The sequence below is a fragment of the Callionymus lyra genome, chromosome 5 (genome assembly GCF_982586985.1).
Source record: "Callionymus lyra chromosome 5, fCalLyr1.hap1.1, whole genome shotgun sequence".
NCBI classification, from domain to species: domain Eukaryota; kingdom Metazoa; phylum Chordata; class Actinopteri; order Syngnathiformes; family Callionymidae; genus Callionymus; species Callionymus lyra.
Genome location: NC_141822.1, coordinates 29,005,879 through 29,030,724, shown reverse-complemented (window position 1 = coordinate 29,030,724; position 24,846 = coordinate 29,005,879). Strand labels below are relative to the sequence as shown.

The window sequence follows — 24,846 nt, the reverse complement described above, 5'->3', positions numbered from 1 at the left end:
GACGGGCCTGAGAAAGACTTCCATGTGGATGTTAAGGAAACCATCAACGGAGAGACGACACTGAGGCTGTTTGTAACATTTATATTTGGGTTTTCACTTTATATTCCAGAGGGAAACATTTACTTGCAGCCTTGTTACTTCATATGGTTGAGCATGAAGAGGAGCGTACAACAATGACCTCCGGTGACCTTTTCACTGACCCGCTTGAAATGACTTCTGGGATGGAGCGGCGTTTCATTGCACTTCTTAACTCAGACAACACGGAACATGAATCATTTATCACCACACAAGGCTCCTTTCACTGGAAGAGAATAACTGGGCATAATTATACAATCGTGTATTTTCCGTGACTATTAAAACGGTTTCTTCATAGTGAGCAGATATGTTGTTGCTTTATATATTGAAACTGCAGCCTTAAACAAAATATAAACATAAAAGTCCAAACGACCCGGTGGAAATGTTGGTGGACAGAAGTTGCACCTTAGAACGAAGGCAATGCTGTGTGAAATGGAACTTGCAGGATTCTGGATCCTGAGCTGCTTAAGCAGGGATGACACCACAGAGACAAGACAATATTCAATCCGACGTCTGGTCACGTGATCCCCTGTACGTCGACACATCTGTACAATCCACCTCTTGGATGGTGGACACCATGTGACGTCTCAAAGCGACAGGGACCAACCGTCCCAAACTTAAGGGTCCAAAAGCAGCGTCACAGTAAAAAAAAAAAGAAAAAAAAGAAAAAAGGTTCCTCGACAAGAATCCAGTTCTGGTCTGTGCAAGATTTTGGGGATAAGGCGACCATCTTTTCCAGCTCATGAATGGTCCTTCATGCACAAATTTTATTTTTGTTATTTTGCTGACCAGCTGCGTCACACTTTAAAAAAAAAATCCTTCTTTTTACCAATTATTAAATAATTCCATATAAAACCTTCAAGATGAGTCTGATACACAACGTCATGCAGAAACAAATCTGGTTTTGTCCCCAGTCAAAGTAACAGCTGAATCCCCTAAAACATCAACTTCAGTTTCTAGTTCGGCCATATGGGGGCGCCAGGCTTGGTTATGTTTCCACATTTTGTTTTCCGTTGTCATGGACCTTCAAATGCATCATGATAAATTTGAACAGATTGTTTCTTAGTATTTACATTTTTAACTTTGCAGTCCAGCTTCAACATTAGCCTGTAAGCTTGGTGGCATCCCCTCGTTTTGGAGGGGCGGGTGGGGGTCCTCTTCTTATCGTTGCATAGCCAGAGACATTGAAGGCGCCGTTGCTTTGCATGTCCTCGTCCAGCAGCTCGGGTGGCGGGGGAGGCAACGCCATGTCGTCCAGAGTACCGGAGTCCATTTTACTGGAGAGCCCAGCAGAGTTGACCGAGCCTTGCCGACCCACCGACTTTCGCTTTAGCGTCCTGTGCAGGTCATCAAGGAAGTTAGGCTGGCCAGAGCTGCTCTTTGGGGAGGTGGGCGGTGGTGGGGGTTCCGGGGTGTTGTTGCTGCGGCGGGCAACTGTAGCAGGCGGAGTCTTTTTAAGGGAGCTTTTGCTCCAAGAAGAGTTGCTGACAAGAGGGACAGGTGGAGGGGGAGGTGGGGCTTGTGGTTGAGGGTTCACGACAGCTACCCTTGGTGGTCCCCCGTTGTGTGTTTCACCAGCTGGTGGTGGTGGAGGTGGAAAGAGATCCACTGCTGGCGGAGGAGGGGGGAAGTATGCACAATCTGGGGGTGGGGAGGGGAAGTCACCGCTGGACTGCTTGGCCTGGCTAACTTTGGCCTGTAGTGCAGGTGGCAAGTTGGAAAGATTTAGTTTACCTGGTTTAGGGGGGGCAGGTGGGCCAGCCAAGGGTTCCTTTGATGGGGATCCCGTGGAAGGTTTGGGCTTCGAGGAAGGGGTGTTCTGAGGAGCAAACTTGCTGAGTAAATTCCTCCTTGACTCTTGGTACGATGCTGAGGAGTCAGACTTGACGCTTGAGTTCCTCTGTGGGGTAGGAGGGGGCTTCTTACCTCCCGTACCACCGGTGCCAGAGGGAGATCTTTGTAAGGGGGAACCTAGGTTTCCAGGAGGAAGTGGTGGTGGTGGCGGTGTAGTGCCAGGAGGAGGAGGTGGTGGTGGTGGTGGAGGAGGAGCAGCATGGAAGCAAGCATTGTTGTCTGGTGGTGGAGGAGGAAACTCTGGTGAGTGCAGCTGTGAGCTGTTACCTGGCTGCCATTTGGGTTTTGTCTTGACCGCTGGGGGGGAGATGGGGGCTTTTGGGGACTCTGTATGATTAACTGCTGGAAACTGACTTGCAAGTTGTTTTACGGAAGACATGACAGCAGAAGCTCCTGTGGAGGGCTTGGATAAGCTGTGCTGTTTTGGCAGCGTGGGCGGCGGCTGACTGGCAGAGTTGTGACTGAATTGCTTTTTAAGAGTTGGAGGTGGAGGTGGTGGGGCACCCGTTGATGCAGAAGGTGGGAAAGGGGAGACAGGTGACATCGGTTTGGTGTGGGGTATAAAGCCTGGTGTGAAAGACTTTGGTGGTGCAGGAGGAGGTGGGAACTGTGCAGGTACTGGAAACTGCTGTGGGGGAGGCGGAGGAGGGGGTGGAGGAGGGGGTGGAGTCGGAGCTGGTGGTGGACACTCTTCAATGCCTTCGTTAAGCGAAAGAAGGTCTCTTGGAGGACTCGGGAAGCGCTCCTTAAGAGCCTGCTTCAGTCCAGTGGGGTGAACCATATGGTTCAAGGGAGTTTGTGTGGGTGGAGGAGGAGGTGGTGGAGGGGGGGGAGGGAATGCAAGGGCATTTGTAGGGGGAGGAGGTATAAACGAAGGCGGAGCAGCTGGACTTGGTGGTCCGAATCTTAGGACTGCCATAGCAGACCCTGGAGTTGGCATGGAAGGAGGGGGAGGGGGAGGTGGTGGAGGCGGGACATTGGTGCGTGCAGCAATGTGATTGACATTGGGCTTCACAGGGGCCTGGGCTGGGGCCTGACGTGGGTGACTGTGCACTTTAAAGTTTGTGGTCTGGGATGTCTTCTGGTTCTGGAGCCTGTTGATGGTGCTAAACTTGTACATGTTGAGAGCTGCCGAATGATGGGACACACTCTGAACTGGAGGAGGTGGGGGTGGTGGAGGGGGAGGAGGAGGTGGTGGAGGTGGAGGAGCAGACTGCTGCACCTGCTGAGAGGAAATATGTTTGTTGCCAATTGTGGTCTGTAGTTGTTGTGGGGGAATATGGTTAAATTGGGTCCCAGGCAATTTTTGCTGCTGTGGGGGCATGTGGTTGTAGCTGGCCCTAGTCTGTTGTTGCTGGGGGGCCACATGGTTGCCCCCTGTCTGTGGTTGCTGGGGAGGCATGTGGCTGTAGCTGCCCCCAGTCTGTTGTTGAGGGGGCATGGAGTTGTAGCTGCTCCCAGTCTGTTGTTGGGGGGGCATGTGGTTGTAGTTGCTCCCAGTCTGTTGTTGGGGGGGCATGGCGTTGTAGCTGGTCCCAGTCCGTTGTTGGGGGGGCATGGAGTTGCAGCTGCCCCCAGTCTGTTGTTGGGGGGGCATGGAGTTGTAACTGCTCCCAGTCTGTTGCTGCGGGGGCATGTGGTTGTAGCTGCCCCCAGTCTGTTGTTGGGGGGGCATGGAGTTGTAGCTGCCCCCAGTCTGTTGTTGGGGGGGCATGGAGTTGTAGCTGCCCCCAGTCTGTTGTTGGGGGGGCATGGAGTTGTAGCTACCCCCAGTCTGTTGCTGGGGGGGCATGTGGTTGTAGCTGCCCCCAGTCTGTTGTTGGGGGGGCATGGAGTTGTAGCTGCCCCCAGTCTGTTGTTGGGGGGGCATGGAGTTGTAGCTTCCCCCAGTCTGATGATGCTGGGGGACCAGATGGTTGCCCCCTGTCTGCGGTTGCTGTGGGGGCATGTGGTTGTAGCTGGCCCTAATCTGTTGTTGCTGGGGGGGCACGTGGTTGTAGCTTCCCCCAGTCTGCTGTTGCTGTGGGGGTATGTGGTTGTAGCTGGGCCTAGTCTGTTGTTGTTGGGGGGGCATATGGGTGCCCTCAGTCGGCTGTTGCTGTGGGGGTATGTGGTTGTAGCTGGGCCTAGTCTGTTGTTGTTGGGGGGGCATATGGGTGCCCCCAGTTGGCTGTTGCTGGGGGGGTATGTGGTTGTAGATTGGCCTAGTATGTTGTTGTTGGGGGGGCATATGGGTGCCCTCAGTCGGCTGTTGCTGGGGGGGGACATTGTTGTAGCTGTCCCCTGTCTGATGTTGGATGGGCACATTATGGTAGTTTACCCCCAGTTGCTGTTGTGGCGCTGGGCATGGTTGCCTCTGAGGGGACTTGGCAGCAGAGTGCTGGATCTGTTGGGGGGACTGTGGAGGGGGAGGGAGAGGTTGACTAACTGGTTGGGGTGTCACAGGAGGAGGAGTGGGCTGTTGTGTGGGGGAATGTGTGGTAGACTGTGGCGGAGGGGTGAGTGCTTGGTTGTCCACTGAGTGATGGCTGTGATGGCGATGACCATGGGAGGCGTGTGGCAGTGTCCCCCCTCTGGAGGTCTCAGTTCTCATCTGCACAGAAGATCTTTGATCAGAACTAAATGGAGAACAACAACCAGTGTCTAGTCACACAGTGCAAAATGCCTACCTTTGAGTTCTCCTCCATCTGGGTACCCCGCTTCCAGGCCTCAGAAAAAATGGAGCTCACCACGCTCTGAGATCTACCATGGGAGGACCCAGTGTCCACCCCACTGTCTGAATGCCCCGAGTGGTTGGACTGGGACTCTGAAATATAAACACATCTCTTGTGAGTCCTCTGGACAGAATTCCAAGCACTAGGGTTTGTTTCCAAGTGTCACTCCCTACCTGGGATACTTGTTGAACTGGACCCAGATCTGATGCTGGATGTGGACAAGGAAGACCAATCATAAGCTGCTTCTGTCCTCTTCATGGCCTCCTGATAGTTCATGTATAGCTGCTTCCCATACTTGACACAGAAACAACACCAGCATTAATCCAAAAAGCCTTATACCGACAAACAAGAGATTCAAAATCCAGATGTACTTTGGCAATTCTGATTCCATTCACCCACTGGTGCAACGTCCTGACGTCATCGCAGCACAGGTATTTGATGTACTGGGACTTTTTCTGGATTTGGGGGTGCTGTGAACACAAGTTGATAAGAGGTCATAAACGGCTAATCAAAGTCTCATTGCCAGAGTTACATGGGACAATTAATGAAATCGGTTCCATTGGGGTGCGGTCTAAATAAAACTTAAACCCTAAAATCCCAAACTTAAACATATAAAGACACAATTTCTTCACAGAGATGACATCCCTCACATTTATGCAGGAGCCAAGGTCTAATGCAGGCTGACTCCCAAATGTTTTTATTGTGGCAGTTATAGAAATCAATAAAAACCCACCTTTGGGTGTTGAATTTATCAATTAAGATCCATCTATCTGTTCATCAAGTATTTACCTTCAGTGCCAAGCAGTAGTCCGTGGGTGCCTTGTATTTGCTTCGGTAGTCCTGCCCATAGTAAACATTCACATGGTCCAGCTGAAGGAAACACACAAGATCTCTGGACGCCTGTAGGGACAGAGATGTGGGCAGTGGATCAGACGGTTCATGATAATCTTTAACATGAAGATTCTTTACATGCGTTTCTACCAAGAAGGGTAATGACGGTATCAGAACAAGCTGGTTCTGGCGTGTTGAGGCTCTAAACAGGAAATGATGTATGGCAGGATGTCCGATTAAGACTCTGATGTCTTCTCACCTTAGCTTTTCCTTTGGGAACATAGTATATTCCAGAAGCTCGAAGGAGGAAGTAACGTTTCTTCCATGACTTCTTCCCGTCCTCCTTCAGCCACAGAACACCCTCGATCTCCGGCACGGACACAGTACCGCCACAGAAGCACTCCTGAAAGACAACACACGTTGAAGCAAAGACATGCACCAGGGACTGTGAAGCAGGGATGACTGTTCAACTGTTCAATATCTAACGGTAAAGGGTAAACAACATGAGCGCAGCCATTTTGGAAGCTAGTGTCACAGGTTAACTGACGATGGAAACAGCCGAGCAATTCAGAGTGATACACTCGTTACATCAGCGCCTCGAAGGAGGTAAGGTGTTCGTTGAATTTTGGTCAGGCAGCGAACTTTAAAAATGCAGAGCAAGGAAATGGTGAAAATAAGGAAAGAAAATGAACTACAGGCTGTTGGGAAAACATGTAGCAAAAAAAAAAAGCACAACTTTTTTAGGTAAGTTTATTTCATTGTTTAAATAAAGTGCTAAAAGTATTTAGTGGTTCGTTTGCCCTCGAAACTCGCTAGTTCCTGAAATCTTATTACTCATTTTACTTTTACATATAATCCAGTCATTTATCATGTTATTGTAATTCTTATTACTTAAAAATGTATTATCTTATTTATTTAAGTTTGTAAATATTTGTTATAATACATATTTTTTATAAATGAATAATTGCTAGCAGAAGCACAAGCTGTTAATGCATAGCTGATAAGCTATGATAACATTATGTCAAACCCAAGTGCATTATTTAAAAATGTTATTGCATTATTTGTTGTATGTCAAATAAATGACTGAAAAAATATATTGGAAGTTGTCATTTCACTTTCTTTTTGTTTTCAATATGTGTTAACAAGAACATGAGATAATATATATATGACTTGGTGCCCCTACTTCGAAATAAATATTTGCCTTGGTGCCATAAAATGTATGCTCTTCTTTAAGGCAAGACTTGCCATGACCTTAAAAAGTTTAAATTCGAAGCCTGTTGTTTCCACAAACACCAACAGAAAGATGGAACAAACCTTGTCACAACATTTTAAATCAGATCATTGTGCGTTATATTCCACATCCATTTCTCATCTTACCTCTAACAAAGCCTCTTTGTTCCTGTCAGCCATTTCTGAAGTCTCCTTGCGCCCCAACAAATAGTTCTGAAGAGGATTAGGAAACGTTAAACGGGTTATCAGGGAGAGTCAAGTCAGTGGTTCACCTTCTCTAGTGTTCAGTAAATTATTCAGATTTACTTGCATTGGAGCTTTGACCTACTTCTAGCAGGAACACACTTGTGCTCACTGACTGGGGTGTGTACAACTCAGGGCGCACACAAACAACGTTAGTGCGTGCAGATGGTATTTCACTTGTGTGAGTAAATACAGGTGTTGCTGCCCATTTTATAATAAAAGACCAGCTGCTGGTGTGCAGACTCACCTGTGGGTTCTTGAATAGAGCATATTTCTCAATGCGCTCGATGAACATCAGCTTGTTGTGGCTGTCTCGTGTCCAGTTCAACAGATTTTCTACCAGATTCTCGTGATCCTCAAAAATGCGCTCTAAGAACAGAAGGAAAAACAAGTCTGATGAGCTTCCTCTTCTCCACATCTTGGCTCGAAAACAGAAGGGAAGCGATTTCAATTCTCGTGGATACACAATTCTGTTTCTCGTACCCATTTGTAGCTCATTTATGGTTTCTACCAGTGACCAGTCAGGGCTGTATCCACAGTGAGACTTGTCCAGCAGACTGTCCAGCACCTGACGGACGGTCTGTCTCTCATCCACCATCATGGTTTTGGAGCTTTCATCTGACATATGGACCCGGATCACAAGCTGAGGAGAGGGAATTGTGATACGTTTAACCTTTTGTTTAAGATAATAAAAGAAGAAAAAAAGTGGATTACATGGAACTTATTGTTAAGACCTGAATGGAAGAATATATCCATTAAAAAAGTAAATATTTGCTGAAGGAAATGGACACATTAGTGGTATTTTTTCTGCACATTTTCAATACCAATAATACCTCGCCTGATCAGCTGAAACTAGTTTGAAGAACGTTGAAAACTGATGAAAATCATTTGATTTCAAGTTATGATTTGGTTGATTAAAACTGAATGCGTTTGATTGTGGCTCAAATTTCTGAGACTGTATGTGTATGATGTAAAGTATATGAAACAGTAGGTAAAATTGTGTATGATTCGAGTTGTACAATTGTTGAAAATGAATAGTTAGTATTGGTTTGTTTAAATGTCATTTATATTAAAGTCTTGTTATGTGATGAGATGTCTCAACAGTCTTCTACTATTCTCCTGGAGAAATTGCGCTCGCTGTATTGAGTTTGCATTAAACAAAAAAATTCTGAAGCCGACCATAACCACTGCTGGACAATTGTTTTCAACTAAGGACTGTCAAACGTTGCTAAAGTGAAGCCAACAAGTGGGAACGCCAAAGTCGCAAACAAACGAAAACACCAAATAATCTGATTTCGGAAATAAAACTCCACCAAGATGAGAGATTAAACTAAGATGAATGTGTTACATGTGCCAAGTCCAGCTTCACACATCCCTTAAAAGCAGACTCTGTGTGAAACGGGGCAAAGCTCTTAAATTCTTTGACCTCCCGCTTGTCCCCTCCCACTGAGAATGAAAGATCCAATCAGCATCAGGGCGGAGCTGATGAAACGGCGGGTCTTGTACTTGACCTACATATCTCTCGGGAGAGACCTGGTAAATCTCCTGATGTTTTTCCCAGAGAATAAGCAACAAACCACCTCAGAGAGTTTCGTGAGTCGTCGTGATCGAGTTAAGGAGAATATGTGTTGCAGATTAATTTAACATCTTTGCGTTTGCTTTCGTTTAACCTGACGTGGTAGCGAGATTTACACCAAATTATTGAAGGGTTATTTTTGTTTTCTCCAGTCCTAGTCACTACACCTTGCCAACTTTGCCTTATGTAAACATGCATGAATGGTAATGGTTGGCCAATGTGTCGTCGGTTTGCATCAGGACAGCTGTGGCTGCATACAGAGTCAACCACTAAGCTCAACGTGCCATGAATGATTATGAATGACGCCAATAAAAAACATTGCTCTTAACTTGATGCTGAAGAGATACACACCTATATGACATACATAATAAATCAAAGTTTAGGTAGTCAAGGTGCAGAGAAAGTTTCAAGTAACCTTTGAACAACATGAAAAAAAAGCGTTATGTTGAAACAACATTTGAATGTCTTTTACTTGTAAAATGTATTTTACATCAGCATCGTTGGTTGCACATCATCTAAAACTAGAGTCTGTGAGAACACTGCTCCGTCTGACTAACACCATGATGCCATTATCCGCGAAGGAAACTCATTCATAGCCAAGAAAGCGGTCCATTTGTGCTTTCATGTGACAATCTTTAAATGGCAGCATCCACCAGCTAGTGTGTCGACATTAACCAGACATTTGTGCTCCGTCTCCTTCTTGCTTCCATCACAGATAAATGCACACAATCAAGCGCTGCATTGACCTATTTTCAACGCGCTTCACTGCCTCGCGTTGAATGAAGAACACAAAGATGCGCTGCAAATACGGCTGCGTTCACGACACAATGGAGATAGAAAAGTCACCGGGTGAAAAAATGTTGATACCTTTTTGACCTGCGCCTCCTTGATTTTTTCCAGGGCGACTCTGATCTTCTCTGCCTTCAGCTTGGCAGCTTGCTCTTCCTACGAGGATAGAAGAATCCTTTAGAAACGGCGGTGGGCAGGAACCATCTTCATGTGTTCACCGCTACACTTCTTTATTCTGATGTCAGGAATACTACTTCATGAAATAGTCATCAGCCTTCAACAGCCATTTATAAGCGAGCAGCTGTAGGTTTGCGACGATGAGTGGTGTCATGCCCTGAACGACATCTCAGGCGCTTTGTCTCTTACCTGCCCCCTCCAACAAGATGCCATCACCTCCATCCCAAAGGTCGTGATCAAAGGGCTCCACATGCAGGTGGGAAGACATCAATGGGAATCGAGGGGAATACCGAAGCTATGGAGACATTGCTCTGGTGTTCCTTTAAATATGGCGCCTCACCCGCCGTCTGTAGCTTCATATGGAGCTGCAGCAGCTTCTTTTGATGTTTCAATGAAACAATGACGGAATTCCCAGAGGGCCACAGAGCTCAGTGGATCCTTTCGGCAGGAAATGTAATCCAAAAAATGAAAACGGATTCAACTAAAAGTTATTTTCGAATCCAATGAAAAACCCATTCAGAACTGTATCAACCACCCTGGCACACTAAAGGTTCACTGACACACTGCTTGACTAGGACCTCTAGTGATAAAGAGAGGAGGAACACCCCTCCCCTTTCTTTCCGCCTCCTCCCTTCACTAGTATCCCCCTCTTTCTACGGGGTTTCACAAGCGTGCCCAATCAATCTGCGAAAAATGGGAGTCTTACCGCCAATCAGGATGGGGAGGGTGTACTGTGACCACAACTAACCCAAAACGACAGGGTGGAATTTGGGTGATGCAAATAAAAAAAAGAAAAAAAAAGCTTAATATTTAAAGTTGTTTGAGTCCAGGCGGGCAAGAGAAGGTGGGGTCTGGGGCATTAGCAGGCACTTGGAAAGCCTCTTACCTCGAAAACCCCCCTTCTTGACCCAGACTGCCTTTTCCACATGATCGGCTGGCTGGCTCGCTTTAAAGCTACCGTGCTTGTTTGGCCAACACCACAGCAGCAGGCTTTTAGTTGCCTGGGTGTGAGAGGAACAGGGTCACTGGGGTGTCTAACACACACACAGACGAGTTCAAACATTTCCCTTGGGGTCATATTCAGGTTGTTTTGGACAGCCTGGTGAAACATCTTTTTCCCTGGATGTCTCAGCACCGTCTTTCCACGGCACTTGTGTCTCCGGCCTTGGTTTTTGGACGAATTTGAACAGAACAAAATTGTTTTTAATATTCTAGGTCACTAAACAACTTTCAAATTGTTTTTGTTTTTCAGCAACTAGACAGACATAAATGGCGGAGAAGGCTGATAACTTCATAGCAAAAGTTAGCTGTACAAGGCGACACAAACAGGTGAATAGTGTGTATCTTTGGATAAATAACAAATGTTTTCAGTTTTAATAGAGCAAAGATGAGTGTGTACCTGATAAATACTGGCGTACTTCTAGTACTCTGACCCATGAAGATAATTAGCTGGTGAACTTATTGACATGCAAAGCAGTGTAGAGCAGCAGTGATACCATAAAAAGAACAATCGACTGAAGGAGTGAATGATAAAGTCACCTTGGTCAGGAGGTGAGAGGGCTTCCCAGCAATGCTTTTCAGAATGAGCGAGGTTTCTCGATCCAGGTAGGAGTGCTTTTGGTGGACAAAGAGGGAGAGAAAAGGGAGAAAGTGATGTCGAAGCTGGCTGATTAATGGCTGATGGTAAGCTCTACGTGTGGAAAGAACTTTGGAAATGAAGTGAGGCTTTTGTGTGGCGAGCGACTGTGATTGAGAACAGGCTGCAGTAGATCGGTGCATTATCAAACCATAACTAGTTCAATTCTAATTCATACAAACCTCTACAGATTCACTGAGCGCATGTTCTTGTTTTTATAAATAATCTGTTCAACAACTCTCAATCATTTTGAGGTGCATTTGTTTCAGTAAGTCATAAACACACCTCAGTCGTTTATGAAAAAAACTAAATTGAGAGTTTTCATGCAAGAGAGTTGTAATGATGTGAGGGGAAACGATTTATAAATATATAAAAACACAAACTCGTGCAGCTACATATACACGCATGCACTTACAGTGACCAGGTCCACTTCACCTCCCTGGGAGGAGAAGTCCAGATGGCGCCTGGCCATGTTACCATTGGCCCGTCGCAGTACGACATGCTGCAGGTGCAGGAGAGTGAGGGTGCAGACCACAGGTGGAGGACAGAATTCAAATAAAAGAATGAACACATGCAGACAGATGAGAGCGTGCAATCAAGATGCTGGTGCAAAACATCCAGGTGTAGTACTTCAACCACTCCAAAGTTTACAAGCTAAACATTTTGTTAGTGAGTTAATAGGCTTCTGGTGAGAGAACCAAGACATTCAGAGAAGTCAACGTAATCCGAGTCACACTTGGGTGGGTTGGATCACAAGGATGTTGGTAACACATTTCACAATCAACAATACCCGTTTGATTGTTGATGTCTTATAAGCATTATGTTGTTTCCATTGATCATTTCAATACAGTGTTTAAGGAGTTCCCAAATGTGTGAGAGAAGCAGTGCATGTGCAGTCGGCGGTGATAATGTTATGACTGAATGATGTTTACGGTAAATAATCATCCTCCAACATCTGCAGCTTTACCTCTGTGTTGCTCTGGTTTTGTCCTTGAGCACTGGGACTACTGTGGCCCTCCACATCTGCTCCTGTCATCACTTTATCAATGTCCAGAGAGTCCATGCTGGACGCCGAGGCACACGCTGAATTGACGCTGGAGCGCTGTGAGGGAGCGTCCTGCTCGCTCACGCCACCTATGGAACCTGTTCTCCTGTGCTGACCCCCAACTGAGGACCCGGACGAGGGTCGCCGAAGAGTGGTGGATGAGAAGGACGATGAAGAGGAAGAGGATGAGGAGGACGTCTGCAGAGCGGCCTCATCCATGCTAAGCGAGGCCTTCTCCAGTTGAGAGGTGATGTCATCAAGGGAGATGTTTGAGGCTGCAGGACGCGTGTTCACGCTGCCGCCACGTACAGTGTTGGCTGGTGAGGCGCGAGTGCTGCTGCTGGCACTTCCTGTTTTGGGAAACATCATTCACACTCAGATGTCTTTTCTCAGATTTGACACATTTTAGGCCTTTCTAAAAGCCTTTTCTAAACCTTGTTAACTACATCTGATAATTTCCCTTGAAAATCAATGGATATAGTCACATATATTGATGTTAAAAAAAGGCTTAATCAGAGGTATTCAACCAGTCAGGCATTTGATATTGGGCTAAACAAAACGAGAAAAATTAATGATTTAAATAATAATCAATTTCAGTCTGGTTCACTCAAGAAAGCCTGATTACAAAATAAATGAGTAAAACAAACTCAAAATGGAGAATTCAGGGATCTTGCTGATTTAGTTTTGTGATAGGTATTTTTATAGCCTTAACATTTAGTTTTTGCAGGTCTTAAAATTTTATTTTTGTTATTTTTATCTGTAGGCCAGTCCGTGAAAATAATGCTGGCATTTAACTGCCACGGTGCAATAACCCCTGGACTAAAAATAGCCTTAAAGTCCAATTGAGGTGGAGAACTCAGGTCCAAACTAACCCTGCATGCTAGCAGTCAGGTAGCAATATCACTCATCACAGCACTGATTGGGTTTTTGTTCAACAATGTGTTGAGACTTTAAAAGGTTGCTGTGGAGGGTAATTGATTCCCTATATTAAACTTTCAAGGCATTACTAAAGTTTGAAATGTCAAATTCTGTCGGCAGCAACAAGATTGCAGTGGCAAAACACATTCTACCATAAAACTACCTCCACTGCTGCCCTCACAGCTTGTTCCTGTGTGCTTGGTGCTGTTAGTGCGGCCACTAAGGGCCCGCTTGCTCTGGCTTCTTGAGTTGGGTTTGGAGATGGTGCTGAGCTCCTGTTCGATTGTGCACAAGTCAGCCATGAGGGCATCCAGGTCGACTTTGTCTCCTTGGTTCAAAGCCTCTGCAAGAAGATGTCAGATTACTTCATAGCAAAGTGTGACTAGTATGTGTTTTCTCAGGATCTAACCGTTAATGTTGTACATTGAGAAACGGTAGGAGAAATTGGCCATGTTTGTTTCCTGTCTCAACGGAGGCTTCTGCAGAGTTGTCTGGGGTCGCCCATCATCAAGACTCTGTAACACACATGCCATACACACATTTTGAAAAAACAGCCTTCTCAGTTACACATGTATTTAAACCGGTAGAGAAGGAGTTGCTAGGATACAGTGTAGAGGATTAGCAAGTTTCAAGGTTTCTATGGTAACGGTCCTCTGCCTCTCACGGTCACACTAACTCTGCGTGTTGTGATACAGTGTGTGTCTTGACCTGTGTGAGCTTGTCCAGCTCTCCCAGCCACGCTCCAAACATCTTGTCCAGATCCTGGTCCTCCTTATCGCTGTCCTCTTCAGCGCCATGATCCAATTCATCGTCCGATACTTGCTCCATCTGAAACGCATGTAATGCACAAGTATGAAAACCATTTCAAATCTTGTACTCACATATTGACACAGTTTACAGCTAAATTAAATATAAATGAAAGACTCCGTGCCTGTGCCAACCTCAGTGCCTGTTTCCATGACAACCATTCATGCAATGGTTGCGGGTACCGTATGATTGGGCACTGCCATGTCATGCCTCACTCACCACTGACACACCCAGCAGCAAAAAAAAGACACCAGACCTCCTAGAGACCTGCTCTATGATAATATTCAACCAGCGGATGAAGCACTTTATGTGGTTTGGCAAATCATTAGATCACTGAAAACTGTTCACATCAGACTAGAAAGCGCCTTGTTGTGAATCTGCAAAGGGCGACTGTAGAGCTCCCTCTACTGGTGACAAATAAAACAGCCCTTCAAATATCTAAAACAGCAACTGGCAAGAATCTAAACTAAGGGAATATTTTGGGATAGATGGGAAACTTGTGGAAGTTGTACACAACCAGCACCGACAGAGACATGAACACGGTCATCATTTAGATCAATCCTCTAATATCTGTGCAGTTCCACTGCTATTTAGTCATTATTGAATACCAATAAGTCTTCAGCCATTAAACAATACATCGTGGCGCAGTGTTAAGTTGAGAAAAAAAAGAAAGTTCTGTACGTATTTTGTATATACACTGTTGACATTGTTAGGTCAAGCATGTGAATGTGAGGAAGCTCTTATGCATATGGGTGGATAGTAACTCATCAGCTCAAGTCACAACTTCAGACAAGTTCTTTTTTTAAATACCAAATGTTCACATTCCAGTCCACACATGCGTTTTGCTCTCCTCATTCATGGCATGTGCAGGGAGAACTAAAATAGTCCCCTTGCTCAAAAACAACAGCCTGTTTTTAAATTTGAGTCGCAAAGGATTCTGCATCATTAAAAAAAAACAACCTTTTCTTCACCAACTCCTACATATGTGTTGATGCCTGCATTGAATAGTTGCAGTCAAAACAGGAAGTGACCAGGATGTGCAGAATTCCATAGTTCCCTAATGGCCTGGTTTTGACAGGAATACAACAGCTGTCTGCGAGTAAAATTCACCAATCTTTGTGGAACTAAAAAGCTATTTAGATCTTGTTCAACTGCATTATTTAGTGTGATGTCCATGTGACAAAATAAATGGCAACTATAGAAAAGGATTCATTTTAAGGGCTGGACTCGATCATTCACACCGGGTATGAGATCATGACACAGCTGACTGGATGCAGTCAGGCCGAGGGGAAATGTCTGAATTAAAATGAAACCACACATTTGGCTATGACCTCTGTTGATGGTTTCATCCGTACACACACACACACAAACAGATGCGTTTAAAAAGTCCTTTCTCCAACAACGGCACACAAAGTAACAGACTCAAGGGATTCTAGGCTCACACAGACTGAACAGTCAAATTAAACAAAATAAGTTGACAATAAACAGGTCGTTAAACCTTAATACAAGGAAACAGTCACTGTTGCCATCTTGGTGTAAGAGAATTACCAACCATGTCCTGGATTTACAGTTTATGAAGTTTACAAGAGGGGTATCTATAAATATACGTCTTCACATATGCTGAGAGGTCTGGGTTGAGTGCGAAAGGTCACAACAATGAAGTCTGGGTAAACACATTTTACCTGTGCAGCATTGGTCAGGATGAAATAATGAAAATTAGATTTACAGTAAAGCAAGGAAGGATGAAGAGAAGGAGAACAAGGAGGAGTATATTCCTATCTTTAGACCACGGCAGTCATATCATAGTATCAGGAGGATTGAAAAAGGGAACAGTGAAGACACAAAAAGTGTCCATACAAAGGGTGTGAACCATAATGTGATACTCTCACAAACCCTGCGTTGTTTGCAAATCAAGCACTAAATTTAAAATGAGCAACATCAGGCTAGTTACTAAACTATACTCGTTTTACAATGAATTCATGAAGCATTTGCATTTGCACACCCGACGTGCTGTGAGAAATTGTTGTGACAGCAAACACATGTAGTGTCTCCAGTCACTTCATTTTGTGAAATCCTAATGCAACATAAAGTTGACGCTTCAAAATTTCTGAATAAAAAGAAGAAGGCAAAAGTAATGTAAGAATATGGGTGTGACTGAAAGAAAAAGGGAGAGTTGAAAGATGACATCATTTGTCAAATTCTGTCCTTGTGGTTTAGCTTAAGTCCTGTCTGAGGCCGTAGCAAAAGTACTAAAAGCCGATTTATACTTAGTAATAAAGCAACTAACTATAAGCAAATCAGAACTTAACTAAATTTTCATATTAATTAGGAAGTTAAATGTTATTAGCATATTGCAACACAAGGCCAATATTCAACGATGACTCATGTTGCTTTACTTAGGAAATTCTTTATCACCATGCCATTAAAACAACTTTCTTTTGATGATATTCATTATTAATATAATTATTTTTGTGCAGACATTCAGCTCAGCTACAGTTATAGTAGTCATATTTCCCAACATAATATGTTTAGCTTGCATTTAAATATTATCTACCACGACATGGAAGTAGTGAACATAAAATAGACAAAACACCATGCATGTTTTCTGGTTATAAATAATTTTACAGTTATAAAGAATTTGAGCCATACGTTAAATGTCCTCCGTCAAACAACACGTTACCTGGAGCAGAAACAAGTTTTTGTACCTTCATAGTAAACTTCTCTTTACATCAGTTTTTTTCTTCAAAAACTTGTTATGCAACTATCCAAAAATAATATAAAATGTCACATGTGAAAACCGTGAAAAAAAAAGAGTTTCAAGGCTTTGTATAAAGTATTTCTTCAAAATAAAGACATAGTTACCTTTGCTACAAAGGCAGGGAGTCCTGTTGCTAAAAGCAGGAATCAAAGCTGAAACCAAACAAGTAATCAAGCAATTGCCTTTAAAATCCAATTACTTCAATTGGAAAGCCTTCATTTAATGTCATAAGTGTTGTTAATATAATTTCCTTTTCACAAGGGTGTGATGAGCTTTTAAAGTTCACTTTAATGTCCTCTTAGAAAATACCTTCTTTTCTATTTCAACACTCAAACAAGAAGCAGACCCTTCTCACTGAGGCTAAAGGCTGCTTTACCTCGTTTCTGTCGAACACAGACACCGAGACCACATCTGTCCACTAACCATAGATGACCTGAAACAAGCTTCAAACAAAGTGACCTTGTTGGATAAATGTTGACACATTTACAACGCAATTGAAACCATCCCTTTTTCTGGAATACATTCAGTTAAGGAATAATTTAGAAAGTGTACGCGAATGCCATTATGGCAGCCAGGGGATAAAACCGAAGATGGGTGATGGGTACAGATCAGTCAATAGCATCTTGGATCAGCGGAAGATGGCGATTTGCAGATGGTTAAAATTCAGAATCTGAAAGCACAGCTCGATAGAGTAAAGATTGCTGACACAGCAGTCAGAGCAGCGACATGTAATGACATAAGTGACTCAGAGGTTGAATGACGGGCAGGATGAATGATGGACAGATTGGTTGGGAGAGCAGCAGCAACATTTAGTCTTGGAGCGCATGGTCACAGAAGTGGGCGGCAGGTGTGAGGATTTAACAAGCCAAAACTCAGCACATCCATTCTGCTCGCCATCGTCATAGCAACAGAGATTGTTGCAATACCTGCCATGTAGCAGATCTTTCCTGTGGATCATCATCAGTTTGAAAATGATTCGATAATGAGGCGAGAAAATCTGGTTTAAGTGCTTACACAAAGGTAATAATATTTATCATTGAGAGAACACAAGTTACACTGACGCAGCATCAAGTTTCTTTACAGAGAACAATTTAAGTCAGGCACATCAAATCCTTATTACTACTCAGAGACACAAGAAGGTTACGTCCGCCACCTGTTTCCATATACAAAGCACAGAGGGTATCACCCACACCAACATGCGCTCAACCACACACAAGAGCAGATGGATACCCTACACATGAATAACACATTCCAGCAGCAACAGGCCAGCAATGTGTGATGTGCTGTAAATAAACACACAGACACACACACATCGCCAGCAGCTGGGAATGTCTCTGTCAGTTTCCCTATCTCCTCTTTGCTCAGTCCTTAACCCCGTTTTCCCAAACGCCTGACCCAGTTGGAGCCTTCAGAGTCTATTCAACTCTCTTTGTGCATCTCATCAAGCAGATCCCTCAAAAATGTGCTGGTCTGTTTCCTGCCAAGCAACTTTTATTATTCTTGCCAATGCTGGCATCCAAGCGGGGGACCAAAACTAAAACGCATCATTTATTTCAGCCTTGTGGTGGGAACTTATGCGTGCAGACTATAAGGGATCCTAATGACAATTACATGACAGAACAACAATGACATGATGTTCATGTGATTCTGAATTTGTGACTCAAGTTGCACGACAGCATTCTGTCTGACAATACACTGCCTGTGAAAGCGCATGACACGGATACAGACGCGTCAATAAAACACCATGACACCAACATGACTTCCCTGAACAGTCCTCTGGAGTAGGCCTCCTTCCCTGAGCCCTAGGCTCCCACTTTAACCTTGGATCTTGAGCAGAATATACTTGGTATATACTTGCTTGGCCTTTTCAATATTGTGTTGTATTTTTGTACTTAAATTATGAGGTTGAGATGTGTGTTAAAAAGCCGTACAAGTAATCATTGTGGACATTAAACCTTTGCTGAATCCAAGGTCAATGCAACGCCATCTACAGTTACTTTAAATCTTTAAAGTTGGATGCCATTGAAAAAAAAAGAAGAAAAAAGATATACAAGGATTTTGGAGACTGAGGGATCTAAGGTAAGGTAAAGGTAAGGTAAAACTTTATTGATCCCTCAGGAGGTCTCCTTCGGGAAATCGTTTTTTACCAATAGCCAGCAATTTTTCATAAACAATAAAATAAAAAAATAATAATACATAAAAAATAAAATAATAAGAAGAACAAAAAGAGGAAGAACAAGATGACAAAATCTAAGTCTAAAGATAAAGACAAAGAACATAGGTCAAAGAAAAACAACAAAGACAAAGGATACAAAGACTAACATGGAACAGAACATCCAGATACTCTCACTCCACTCCTGCCCCCGAACTCAGAATTGTACAATTTAATAGCCCGAGGGAAGAATGAGTCCCTGAGTCCATTTGTTTTGCACCTGGCTAGGAGCATTCGTGCACTCATTCTGCTTCTCTGCTCACTGATGACAGTGTTCAGAGGATGACTGTCATCATCATGATGGACAGTAGTTTGTTCAATGATCTCCTCTCAGCAACTGTCACCAGTGAGTCCAGCTTCATTCCAACCACAGAACCAGCCTTTCTGATCAACCTGTCCAACCTGTTGACACTAAGTGACAACAGTAAGTTTTTGAAACTGCAGTGAAGGAGGTACTTCTAAGGTAAGGTAAGGTAAGGTAAAACTTTATTGATCCCACAATGTTAAAATACACTTATTCGCTGAATTTTAACCGATTTTCAAAGGGTTTAGTTTAATCTTGGGAGTTCACGACAGCAGCTCAACACCATCAAAGGGTGATGTAATGACAGCAGAAACATGTATGTGCAATGGCAAATCCCTGACACTGGGCAATAATTCTTTACAAGACTTCAGTTCACCCTCACATGGTTCCACTTTAGAAAGGAATCATCTCTTTTAGCGAAGACTCCCCTTGAATAATCCTCAGAGGCGCCATTCCTCTTTTGTTAGGCTTTGATTCACAAGACCTTCTGACAGAGGCTTTGATGTGGTGAGGGTATGGTGTAGATAAACATAGCCTCACAACAAACAAATGGATTGATGACTCATTAAATGACATTTAAGGGCAATATCACAAGGTTTTAATAGATAGAATGAACATCTGTTACTGTCGTTTGCCCACTAAAAGCAGCTCGCTGCCACAACTGCCTTGGCTTTACTGGAACGCTTACCTCTTAAGTGTCTCTCTTCACTTTTCTCTGAGGTTAAGGGTTAATCGAAACCACCAACCAACTCTGTGGCGAAGCTTTCATCAACCTGAAGAAGGGAAAAAGACCATGAATCAGATATGAACTACAAAGACTATTAGTCAGTGAAATGTCTACCTCAGCTGGTTTTGTTCTGGGGAAATCAAAACTCGGGAGCAGCCAGAGCTGAACAATTTCAATGTCACAAGAATGTGGAGGATTAACTGTGCAGCCTGAGATTTAGTCAGTGGAGAGAAAAGTGACACGCACGGCTTCAAAGTTCTAAAAGCAATCAGGCTCAAGCTCTTCCATTATTAAGACGGTTCTTAATGAGTCGCGTCGTCAGAGGATGCAAGCAAACAAGTGTTGATGAATATGCCAACTGTGATCCAAGAAAACAGCTACCACCAGCCTGTCAAATGTCTTACACTGACTGACTTGGATCACTATATTGTGTTGCAGCATTAAGTTTAACAGATGGAAATATCATTAAAGTACAAAAAAAAATGTGTTCAAAAACAACATTTTGATCATTTACTGAATCATCATGGCTCATCACATTTGTACATCCAACAAAGCTACACAAATTGTACATTCATTTCCAATATTTAGGAGCCACATATGGTTACACAAAAAATACAAAACATTATGGTTTTTAAGCAAATGTTTTTTTTTTAAACAGAATACCAACGCACTCAAAACATCTATACTATACTACTATATAAGCTTATAGCCATTTTGTTTCCTTTAGTGAAACATTTCACTAGGGAGCAGTGTTAGACACGTCACTAAAATAAATTAATGAAATTAATTATTGATCAGCCCATTTTAAAATGTATTTTAAATTACAACATTACTGTCACAAAGATTTTCTTCTTTACAAAAGCATTTCACTACTTTGACAGAAGCATTTTACATTTTCTCTTAATTCACAGAGAATTTTAAAGCATCCCGACTATTATTTGTTTACATTTTTGGTGCAGTATACAGAAGAAGAAAATTCATCTAGATCTGCATTTCCTACCCTATTAATTTAAAGCAGCTCATGTTAACCACTGATATAGGATTGTAGTAAACATAAACCATTTGGTGGTTCTGGATAAAATGTGAAAGGGTAATTTTCTGCTCTCCGATATGGGAAAGAAAGGTTTATTAAGAAATAATTGTATTGTATATTATATCAACTAAAATATTACCATATTTTTAAAATGCCTTTAAGCGTTACCACAAATGGTAACTTTAAGTTACTTGTCCAACACTTTGATTATGTATAGTGAACTTGTGGAGTTGTAATCTCAATAAATACTGACATCAAAATAACTAGTATAATATATACACCAGACTAAAAGAAGCAAGTCTGAAAAGGTCATAAATCAGCATTCAATTTTTGAACAGTGTCGTCCAACTCCCACAGACTAGTAAACGTAATAAAAAAAAGACACCTTTACTCACACCGAGTCATCAACTCAGTGCTGAATAATTGAAGCTATTATCATGTTGACTCACCCGGCAGGTGGTAACACAATGACTTTATTGAGTCCACATACATGCTGACTATTATTATGATCCGAGGTTGCAGCTGATGTTTTGGTCTGCTAGTAGCAGGCTGGTTATGCTAGCATCAGCTGTTCCTTCATCCACACAAACCACCTGCTGTTTCCTCCTGCTGCCTCCTGGCAGGATCACGCATGTACAGAAAGTATGCTGTGTCTACATTATTTCACATATTTTGTTATGCAGAATGAACTTTCTAACTTAATTTTAATGATTGTACTTTAATGCCACACCTCTAAGATATTGATTTAGGCAATTTTGTTTGATTTAACTGTGTGTGTGTGTGTGTGGGGGGGGGGGGGGGGGTGGGTGCTGCCGCCCATCCCTCAGGGTGTAATTTAAACACAGTGAATGTGAGACAACTCATTCAGCACGAGGCCATCTAACAGGTGAGGCAGCGACACATGCAGCCGGGCAGCTGCAGGGAAACAGTTGCTGCAGTCACAACAGTGAGCAGGCAGCTGCTGTTACACTGGACACAAAGGCTGGCGTCCAAAAACACACACACACTTGTAAACAGACAGAAAAATAACTGAACTTGCACAGAAGAGGGGAGTAAGAATAACATTTCATAAGCTATATCAAGTTGACTGTATCAATTATTGTAATTATCATATGAGAAATGCTTGCTTATCATATAAAATCACCATTTAAAAAAAAAAAAAAAAAAACATAGGAAAAAGGTTATTTTCCATACCGCCACACAGACGTCCTGTATTTGAACATTTTACAACCCAGCGGGTGCCATAAGCATATAAGAAAGCTCACAGAGGTGCCCACTGTCCCAATTGGTTTATATGACCAAATCCAACAGCCTTAGGAAACAGAGGCATCTGTGTGGTGGATACAGGTGTGTCCTTGTCCACCCACACAGTCCTCTGAGGCAGCCCGTTTCCTGTCGTAGCAGGAAGTGGGAAGCAGAGTAGGTTACTGGGTGATGATGTAACAGGAAGAAAGAAAGAGAGTATTGTCAGGCATGGACGTCCAGCACCACTTACTGCATGGTTTTTTACACCAGATGTTAGTTTGATCACATAAGAAGTATATAGGCAAACGATGACTCGTGGCTTTTAATATGACCAAACATTACGCTTGAGAATGAAAGACACAACACTCGAGGATTCACAGGAATTGTAGTAGTAACACGATTCTGTACTGCCACCACAAATAATTTTCTATGTTGTCTTTACAACACAGACAATGAAAGGTTCTGATTCTGAAGATATTATCAACAGAGACCAATATATCAGAAGACATCACCCACTGTGCACCACACATTTCCTGAGAAATGTGCCATATTGATGTCAACCAGGATATGGATGGATATCGCCTGGACACAAATTATTCTCGAGGCAAAACCAGATAATGGTGTTCAGGGTAAATGTGGGATTCTTCGTAAGAGTACTGAGGTAAACCATCAGTCAGCTGACGTTTGTTTCCCCAAAGCCGATCCACTCTTGAAGATGCATTAGTATTGATCGCTCTCTACATCCAAGGACAAGATAGACTTTCCTCACTTATATCTTGTGGTGGACCGGCTGACCTCTCACTAACTACATAACAGATTCTGGTGAGGAAGATAATCATGACATTACAACATTTTTGTAATTTAGTCATTTGGAAATTACTTTTACTAGAATACAGACAGTTATATCAGGTAAATTAAGAAAAACTAAACAGGTGTACAATCAATCAATAACTTTCACACACAAGTGGAAGAAATGACTTAGCAATCACTGTAAATACTTTAAAAACTCCAAAAATGTGCTATAAGGTGTGATGTAAACGTTTATATTTAATAGTCAATAATAAATCACAAAAACATCTGTGCAGAGTAAAGAAAAGTAGAAGCAATGGTCACTCATTCTACCTTATGCCTAGCACATTTTTGTTACTGTTGTTTCTCGGTCATCCTTAAGTGCAACTCCTGTAATACAAAATAATTTATTGTTATTTATCAGTTTGTATTGTGTTATTATACAATCTTAAAAAACCTTTGAGTAGCAGACACTCATAAACACGCCAGCAGCGCACGCACACACAAACACACCAGCAACACACGTCTCAATTCAAATTTCCAGACTGATGTCAGGATGCAAACATATTGAAAACACTTTGGTTCTTTCATTCATCTGAGCTGAACTCATCATATAAGATGAGTTTGAGTTTGCATATGAAAATTTATAAAATCACGATTGTATCGCAAATGCGATTAAATGTTCAGCCCTAGCTCAGATAAATGATAACTGTAAAATATACGATTAAAGGTGAATTCACTGGTGAAATACGTACAAACAATCAAATAAGTAATTATGAACACAATTATGGCAAATGAAAGTCCCAAAATGCACTACTAAATCATGCAATCCAAGCAACATGATACAGTTGCATAATATCATTTTTTTTATCCGTGAAAAGAAACATCAAAAATGAATGCCTTTCATTAGTTTCAGAAAAAACTTTTCACTGATTGTCAATAACACAAAAGCTGTTGTCAGAATAAACCAGTTTTTCCAACATTTCCATGCATCTTGTATTTAAAACCAACTATTCACATATTCACACAGGAAGTCTGGATATGATTACAAGGAGCTGATCTCCACTCCTCAGTAGGAATCTCCATGCGCCATGCAGAGAGCTCTCAGCTCTGGAAGCCCCACACATGGCGGGAATTACTGTATTATGCTGTGTCAGGAATGTTCCCACGATGGCCACTGAGATTTGATGGGGGTCCCATAGGCAAGCGAACAGCTTATTTGTAGAGAAATCGAATCTGAATGTGATTCTTTTCTTTATTGATCAAAACTTGCGCATGTACAGTAAATGAGCATCTGCTCTAAATAAGTTACTATAGTTGACAATTAGCAAATATAAAGTTAATAATAATTTGTTTTGCACATTAAAATTGTTTTTTTATCCCAATATTTCAAGACATTTATTCAAGGATCTTTCATTTGACTCATTGACTTTTCTTAAGTATCACTTATGAATGTTGAGCTTATATATAACAATATTCTTAACTTGATTAGAATCTATCATTATGTCCAGAACGACTAAAAGCAGCATCACATCCTTCTCACATTCCCAGGATAAAAATCACTCATGTTGTGTCATCAAAACAATCACGGTCAAGTCATTTCCACAGCATTTCCTGGAGTGATGAAGGTCAAATTGTGAGTGGGTCACTGGCCAAACTTGACTCAGATCGTGGTCGGTCAGAGTAGATCTCTTAGAATCAAGAATCGCTAGAGAGTTTGGATCAATGGAGCAGTGAGATTAGCAAACTACTCAGCCACTATCAATGTTTCAGTCACTGGAGGCTCACACTTACTCACTCAGCCACGAGGGTATTAGCCAATGAGACTCTGCATGAAACAGTCACAGATATTTGTGAGATTAAGCCCACAGGTTTGAGCAACT

The 24,846-nt window shown here is 42.7% G+C and overlaps 1 protein-coding gene across 4 annotated transcripts in view; it reads right to left on the bottom strand.

Moving 5' to 3' along the window:
• Positions 1 to 66: 66 nt before the first annotated feature.
• raph1b (Ras association (RalGDS/AF-6) and pleckstrin homology domains 1b) overlaps positions 67 to 24,846 on the bottom strand; it is a 32,394-nt gene continuing 7,614 nt past the window's right edge. Inside the window, exons 2-18 of one of the 4 annotated variants that reach the window (XM_087791736.1) lie at positions 19,858 to 19,942; positions 13,797 to 13,916; positions 13,498 to 13,603; positions 13,252 to 13,431; positions 12,093 to 12,520; positions 11,541 to 11,627; positions 11,029 to 11,103; positions 9,391 to 9,468; positions 7,431 to 7,590; positions 7,195 to 7,316; positions 6,852 to 6,917; positions 5,734 to 5,877; positions 5,433 to 5,543; positions 5,015 to 5,113; positions 4,817 to 4,937; positions 4,599 to 4,735; positions 67 to 4,522 (exon numbers count right to left, since the gene is read on the bottom strand). In XM_087791736.1, coding sequence (XP_087647862.1) covers positions 1,178 to 4,522; positions 4,599 to 4,735; positions 4,817 to 4,937; positions 5,015 to 5,113; positions 5,433 to 5,543; positions 5,734 to 5,877; positions 6,852 to 6,917; positions 7,195 to 7,316; positions 7,431 to 7,590; positions 9,391 to 9,468; positions 11,029 to 11,103; positions 11,541 to 11,627; positions 12,093 to 12,520; positions 13,252 to 13,431; positions 13,498 to 13,603; positions 13,797 to 13,916 — 5,379 coding nt within the window. In that variant the 5' untranslated portion in view covers positions 19,858 to 19,942 and the 3' untranslated portion in view covers positions 67 to 1,177. Of the gene's footprint in view, positions 4,523 to 4,598; positions 4,736 to 4,816; positions 4,938 to 5,014; positions 5,114 to 5,432; positions 5,544 to 5,733; positions 5,878 to 6,851; positions 6,918 to 7,194; positions 7,317 to 7,430; positions 7,591 to 9,390; positions 9,469 to 9,678; positions 9,963 to 11,028; positions 11,104 to 11,540; positions 11,628 to 12,092; positions 12,521 to 13,251; positions 13,432 to 13,497; positions 13,604 to 13,796; positions 13,917 to 19,857; positions 19,943 to 24,846 lie in introns of those variants that run through there. The other 3 variants (XM_087791739.1, XM_087791738.1, XM_087791740.1) reach the window with 3 other exon arrangements.